Source organism: Macrotis lagotis, chromosome 3 (assembly GCF_037893015.1).
Source record: "Macrotis lagotis isolate mMagLag1 chromosome 3, bilby.v1.9.chrom.fasta, whole genome shotgun sequence".
Taxonomy (NCBI): domain Eukaryota; kingdom Metazoa; phylum Chordata; class Mammalia; order Peramelemorphia; family Peramelidae; genus Macrotis; species Macrotis lagotis.
The window spans coordinates 282,280,429-282,287,306 of record NC_133660.1 but is presented as its reverse complement, the minus strand read 5'-3'; the positions used below and the strand labels follow the sequence as shown (position 1 = coordinate 282,287,306).

Sequence of the window (6,878 nt, the reverse complement as noted above, 5' to 3'; positions counted from 1 at the left end):
CCACCGAGGACGAGCCTCGTGGCCTCCAAGCCCTGCCAGCCTCCGGCACCTCTTAGTGGCCGAGGGGTCTTTCCGGAGGGAGCCTTGAAGACCCCAAGGATCTCAGCGCTAGTGGGCCCGGTGCAGGGCCTGGAGGCTGGAAGACCCGAGCGCACATCCAGCCTCAGACACTCCATCGCTGTGAACCCTGTCTGCCTCAGTTTCCTTCTCTGTCAAACGAGCCAGAGACGGAGATGGAAACCAGTCCAGGACCTTTGCTGAGCAAACCCCAAAAGGGGTCACAAGAGGAGGACAGAACTGAACAATCACAACCATAGGACACTTAGAACTGAAACGCAGACTGAGAACCTCATCTGCTTTAACCTCTTCATTCCAGGGAAACCGAGGCCAAAAGAGGTTAAGTGCCCAAGATCCCATAGGAAACAAGCCCTAGAAGTGGGGTTTAAGGCCTCTGACTTGAGCTTCTCCCTATGGTCAACTCAAGTGGACTGACACCACTTGCGGAGTATTCTCCATGGCTTCTTGCCTAGCCACGCTGGTGGTGGTGGGGGGCGGTTAGGGTCTTCTTTGCTTTCTTAGCCAGCATTAGCCCACCCTGAGGGTGTGATGTCTCCCACGGCCCTTCCTTCCACGGCCCAGATTCTCCTTTGCTTCAGTATCATCTTTTTGAACCATGACCTTGTATTCAGTGGGTAGACATTTAGTAAGTGCCTACTGTGTACCTACCGGTTCTAAGCCCTGGCCAAAGACAGTCCCTCTTTTGAGGAGCTCACCTAATGCAGTTTAACTGATTAGATACATGTTCCGTCTTTAGCTAAAGATCACCATCAGCCAGCTTGCTCCCTCTGCAGGTGGGACCCTTGACCCCACTTGCCTTGTTGAGGCAGACTTCTCACCCAGACCATCTCCACTGGCTGCCTAACTTGCCCAAAGAGAACCTTTCTGAGCCTCAGTCCCCCTCTGAGGACAGCTTGGATGATCTCTAAACCCCTTTCTGCTAGCAAATTTGGACCCACAGTGGGTGGTGCCTCAGCTCCCTTCATAGTGACCTCTGATCTCTCCTGGTGTCCCCCTTACCTCCCTTCCTCACCTTCCAAACCTGCTGCCTCCACTACTCAGCCTCCCCCCACCCCACTGGGTGGTCACTGATGCACACAGACCAACTCACTGTTCTAGAATTCTGCTATCTCCCTTCTGCCCGTCATTCCCCAAGAAATAATCATCCGGGGGGGCAGCTAGGTGGTTCAGTGAATAGAGTACTGGCCTTGGAGTCAGGAGGACCTGGGTTCAAATACGACCTCAGACACTTAATAATTGCCTAGCCATGTGGCCTTGGGCAAGCCACTGAACCCCATTGCCTTGAAAAAAATCTAAAGTAAAAAAATAAAAAATAAAAAAAAAGAAATAATCATCCAGTGTCTGGAGCCCCAAGGCTGACCATGTACATTCCTCATGACCACTGGGAAAGAGGGGTCCTGAGCATCATTAGCCCTTCTTCACAGGCGAAGAAATGAAGAGATGAAACCACTGGGTCAAGAACCCCAGGAGCAGCTGAGCAGAGATTCTGGGACCACCCACTCCTCCTCTGAGATTCTGGGACCACCTGCCCCTTCCTCCTCTGAGATTCTGGGACTGCACACATCTTTCCTTCTTAGGGCCCAAGATAACCCTTATTAAACACCTTCTGGATGCCAGGGATGGCTCCAATTTGATCTCTTCCAATTAGACAATCCAGGCTTATCCCAGCCAGCTCCTCCCTCCCAAGAGTCTTCACAGAACTGGGTCAAATCCGTGACCAGTGGTCTTAGGCTCACTTCATTCAACTTGGGGGTTCAGATTCTTAAAGGCTGTGGACAAATGTAGCCGACAGACAAGACATTTGAGACCCTGTGGAATGGGCTGCTCAGGAGGTGGTGGATTCCCCATCCCTGGAGGACTTCCAGAAGTGTTGTGTGACCATTTATGAGGACCACCTCCTCAAGCAGGGCATGGCAGAGTGGGAAGAGCTCTGGCCTGGGAACCAACCTGCCTGCGTTCAAATCCTGCCTCTGAAGCTTCCTACCTCTGTGACCTTGGGTGGGCTCTGACCACCCAAGGCCCTGGCTACCTCCCCTGGTAAATAGATGCGGGGCCGGGAGTAGATTCGGGATGAGTTGCCTCCAAGTCTCTGAAGTCATAAAGCTATTCTTACTTGCATTTTGTCTTCCCTATAAGAATGGGCACTCCTTGAGGGTAGGAACTCCCTTCCTTAGTCTTTCCAGTGCTTAGTTCACACTTTAATAAAGGCTTTATAGTAACCCTGTGTGAGAGAAGTCCCAGGGGTATAATTCATATCTTGTAGATGAGGAAACTGAGTCACAGGGAGGGAAATGACTTACCCAGGGCCACACAGCTACAAAGTGTCTGAAGCTGAAGGATTTGAACCCAAGTTTTCCTGATTCTAAAGCCAATCTTGCCACTAAACCCCTCGGCCTCTCAGTCCGTTCCCTCCTCCCCCCTTTTAAAGAAAAATTCTGAACTTCACCAACCCAACAAGGTCAGCTCTGCAGCTAAGGGAGAATAGAAAAAGAATATGGAAAGATGTTTAGCGTGGTCTTAACAGACTGGTTGTGGTCACGGGGAGGGAAGAAAAATGGACTGGGATGGACTGCAAATGGGTGAATGTTGAAAGCTCCTTTGCATGGAATTGGAAAAATTAAAGACTGTTCAAGAAGTTGCAATTCTGGGTGATAGGCCTGTGCTTTTATTTCAGGCTGAACTCATCAGTTTGACCTGTTTTTGTTTTTGTTTTTGCAAAGCTGCCCCAGCTGTCCAAAGTCTGACTTGTGTTCTGGGCATTTTTGATGCTTCCAGACCCTCTTGTGTTACTTTTTGGAACCTTAATGCCATCACTAGCTCAAGGAGAGTTGTATTTGTGCAGACACACACACACACACACGACCTGATTTCAACACACTTTCCAGTCCCAGGGAGGTTGTGTCTAGGTCACCCCCGAAGGCCAGGACTCCCATGAAGGGGCAGTACTGGGTACCTGCCTTCCACCCCAGGACAACCAGTCCATCCATGGGTCACTGGGGACCAGACTTTTGGCCATTGCCTGGAGTGGGGGGTATTAGGGGGGTGGTTTTATTAGTTCTCTGCTCAACCAGATCATATGCCCAGATAGCTGGACCAGCTAGCCAGGCTTGGCGGCCCTGGGTCTGTCCCTAACTGACCTGCAATTTTGCCACCCACGCTGGAGGCCAGGCTGGTGCAAAATGATCTGCTCTGGCCTGGGCTTGCCTTCCAGGTAGCTCACTTAACCTGTCTCTTCCTGCCTGGGTCCCCAGGTCTGTCATAGATTCACAGAAAGGCTTCATCTTCTACAGTCTCTAGGGGCTGCCAACCATGGGAAATGCCTGGCTCTGGGGCCTGGGATCAGATAGCCAGCCAGCCCTTTGTTCCTCCTTCCAGCCTGAGTTTCTCTGCACAGATGGAATCTTGGCCCTGGATGACTTCACCCTATGGGTCTGTGAATTAGAGCTTGGGCTGATTATCAACCTTGGTTCTGGCACCAGGGGTGGGTCCTGGCAGGAAGGACAATGAATGTATGTGTGGGGGGCATTTACTGGGCACCCCCATGGAGTGAGCTGTATTCTAGTGGGAGACTAGGGTCTGTAGGCCATCACCAGGGCAGGGAAGAGAAACACATGGAGAATTGAGAACAAGAGGAACATGGCGAGAGGAGGTCCACAAGGGGCCATATGTGGTCAGAGGGCTATAGGGTCAGAGTGGTGAGAAGCGCAACTCCGGCTGCTGTCCTGAAACGTCGTGTTAGGAATTGGGGTGAAAACCCAAGAAGGAGGACATCACACAGGAGGCCAGAGGCACAAAGAGAGCTGAACAATTTAATTGTCCCCAAGGCCCAACATGGTTGGGGACACCCCCACCCCCAGGAGCCCCTGTACCCAGGAGCACAGGGGCGGCATTTCTGGGCTAGAGGAGGGGCAGGGGCGAGCCCTTCAGCATCCCTGACTCCATCATTTAGCGCTCCTGGCTTCAGCTCTTGGCAGGTTCCTGCCTGGCTCCTGGGGGACACAGCCAGAGGAAACCCAGCTGGGTGGGGAGAGGAGAGCCCTAAGTTGGGGCAGAGGGGCGGCGAGGCCCCATTTGGCAGAGGGTTACAGATGGACCGTCCCAGGCTCCATGATAGGGGAAGAGGCGAGGTGAAGAGAGGGGCAAGGGGGGCACTTTGTGGTCTGGGGGAACTGAATGGAGCTGAATGCTTGAGGGGAGGAAGGAGGATGAACTGGGGGTAGCCTGGGCCCCATGACCAGTCTGGACTTTAAATAGCAGAAGAAAAGGGCTGTCCTTGGGAACCCTGGGGCATCACTGGTCAAGAGTTCATGGGGAGGGGTCGCAGCTTGGCAATGGTCCCGAGTGGCAGGCGGCTGTCCTGGCGCTGGGCTCGGTGGCTGCTGGCCACTGGCTGTGAGCGAGGGCTGCGGTCCAGGGGGGTGGCCTCCCCCTACTTATTTTTCTTGAAGAAGCTGAAACGTTTTTCTCGATCTCTTTCCTTGCCCTCCTTGCTGCGCATGACGATGGGTCCCTCGACATTGGCCGGGGACACGGGAGGCATGGTCATGGCCCGAGTCATGCCTCGGGAAGCACTGGGCATCACCGGTTCCTCGGGCTCTGCGGAGGCTGGAGAGGCTGCAGCGATGGCAGCATTTACCACCCGGAGCCAGGAACTCATCTCTGCCTGTGGGACAGAGGGGAGAGAGCCGGACAGGTCAGCTCCCTTGCAGGATGGCGTGGGGGGGGAAGATTCCAGAGTGAACTGACCGAATGGCCTCGACTTCCTGGGGCCAGGTTGGAAGGGGTCAAAGACCAAAAGGAGATGGGGGAAGGAGCCCCCATGATGATGCTCGACCCCACCAAAGACCTCTGCCAGCTCAAGCCTCTCTAAGGTCCAGTTTTGCCCCAGAAAGGCTGGCCCAAAAGTCCACCAGGGATAGGGTGGTGGTGGCTCGCGGCCGCATGGCCTCCTTGTCCTGGCCACACCTCAATCAGAGTAGAGGTCCGGCAGCCAAGCTAAAGAGGGAGCGCTCTCTCCACAGGTGACCGCGAGCCAAGAGCCAAGCAGTCAAGAGACAGGACAAGGAACGGAGGCAGGGTCTGGCCCTGAGGCCGTGGCCCCTCCAAGCCCCCACCCAAGGACAGCGGGCCCCTCCCTCCTTCTGCCAAGGTGACTCTGCATCCGCACACTGGTGGGGCAGATCTTGTTTTCCACTATCAGGGACGCTGCCCCTAGAGGGCAGGAACTGATTCTTTTGTGTCTTTCTCTCCTCAGGGTCCAGGATGGCTGATGATGGGTGCTTAATGTGCAGCTGGTGAACTGAACTGAATGGGCTGCCATCTGCACTACCGAAGGGGCTTGACACACCACCGAGACTACAGAGAGAAACACCACTGAGACTACTCATGGCTACTAGTGATAACAGACCAGAACCGGGGCTCCCAGAACACTAGAGGGGGCCAAGGAGAAGCTCCCTGAGCAAGGGCTGGAGCTCGCTCACCTCATCCTTGGCTTGGAATAAATACTCCTTTCCGTCTTGTAAACTGTGGAGAAAGGGAGAAACTCAGGGCAGGCTTGGAACTAGGGGCAGCAGGATGCCGACCCAGCCATAGGGTTGGGGAAATCAGCCAAGGAGCGGTCTAGGCCTCCAGGCCAGGCTGGCTCCTTCCTGCACATTTTTCAGATTCCCTAAGCCCATGGGGCGTGAGGAAGCAGGCTCCCGGTAGCTCAGCCCTCCCATGGCAGGTGGGGGCTGGCCGAGAGCCCCCTCTCCCCAATGCTCCGCCTGGACTCATGTCTGCCCAGCGTCCCTTACAGGTCTGCATCAAGCCCCCCCCCCCCCGCCCCGTCCCTCCAGTCCGCTGGTCACACCAGAGCTCCCCAGGACTGCAGTTGTTGGCCCTACCCCAGTTTGAAGACATGCTTGCGTTTCCGGTAGTCCAGGGCCACGCTGCCCTGGGCTCTGGCCAGGCTGACTGGCACCTCTCCATGGTAGGGCAGCCCAATGTTGGCGGCTCGGGCATCCTTGTAGAAGCCAAGGGTGCTGCGGCGCAGAACACAATACACAGTCTGCCAGGACCTGGGGGGCACAGGGGATGCTTAGGTGAGGAGGGGGTCTCACAGCAGGGGTCCGGCTCCCATCTCCATCCTAATTGTATTTTTAAACCTTTCTTCCAGAACGTGGTGGCATCTCATCTGAGATTGGATGCCGAGGGGCGGGGGCTTTGTGGCCGGGTCCAAAGCAGGGTGACCCCGAGAGCCCAGGCCCACCTCGGGGAAGGAGGCTGCCTCCCTGACCCAGCTCCCCTGCAAGTTTCCCCTCGGTTCTGGCAGCAAGGGTGGGGAATCCCACCCCACACCCAGTGACAGAGGAGCAGAGCCCGGAGGACCAGGTGCGAGGATGGCATTGAAGGAGGCAATGGGGGGCTGGCCCATTTTGGCAGCTTTGGAGCTCCTCGCTCTGCCCTTCCAGTGCCTGTCCTACATTGAGGGGGCCTGTTGCCCATGATGGTGTCATCCCCACCGCACCAGCCCTGCCCAGGCCCCTGTGCCCCCAATACCTGTTGGCTGCCTTCTTGCCAAAGGCTTCCATCTCCTGCTTTCGGCAGAGCAGGCCCTCCATCTGTTCCTGGGCAGAGAGCTCAGACCCACGGGAGGGGAGTGTGGCAGCAAAGGCTGGCTCAGAGGCCCTACCTGGGGGCACCGATGACGGGGCAGGGCCCCGAGCCCGGCTCTGCCTCTCACCCCGGGGGCCGTTGGCTGCCTCCCCTGCCCCAGGGACCTGGGGAGAAAGCACAGGCCTCAGGCAGGTAGGGAGCGT

General features: G+C 56.0%; 1 protein-coding gene across 3 annotated transcripts in view; it reads right to left on the bottom strand.

The window, feature by feature from the left end:
- Positions 1-3,873: 3,873 nt before the first annotated feature.
- Positions 3,874-6,878, bottom strand: part of SPTBN2 (spectrin beta, non-erythrocytic 2) — a 35,641-nt gene continuing 32,636 nt past the window's right edge. For all 3 annotated transcript variants that reach the window (XM_074230969.1, XM_074230970.1, XM_074230968.1), the window contains 4 exons: positions 6,619-6,839; positions 5,964-6,137; positions 5,559-5,601; positions 3,874-4,741 (listed from right to left, as the gene is read on the bottom strand). In XM_074230969.1, the coding sequence (XP_074087070.1) occupies positions 4,508-4,741; positions 5,559-5,601; positions 5,964-6,137; positions 6,619-6,839 (672 nt within the window). In that variant the 3' untranslated portion in view covers positions 3,874-4,507. The remainder of the gene's footprint in view (positions 4,742-5,558; positions 5,602-5,963; positions 6,138-6,618; positions 6,840-6,878) is intronic.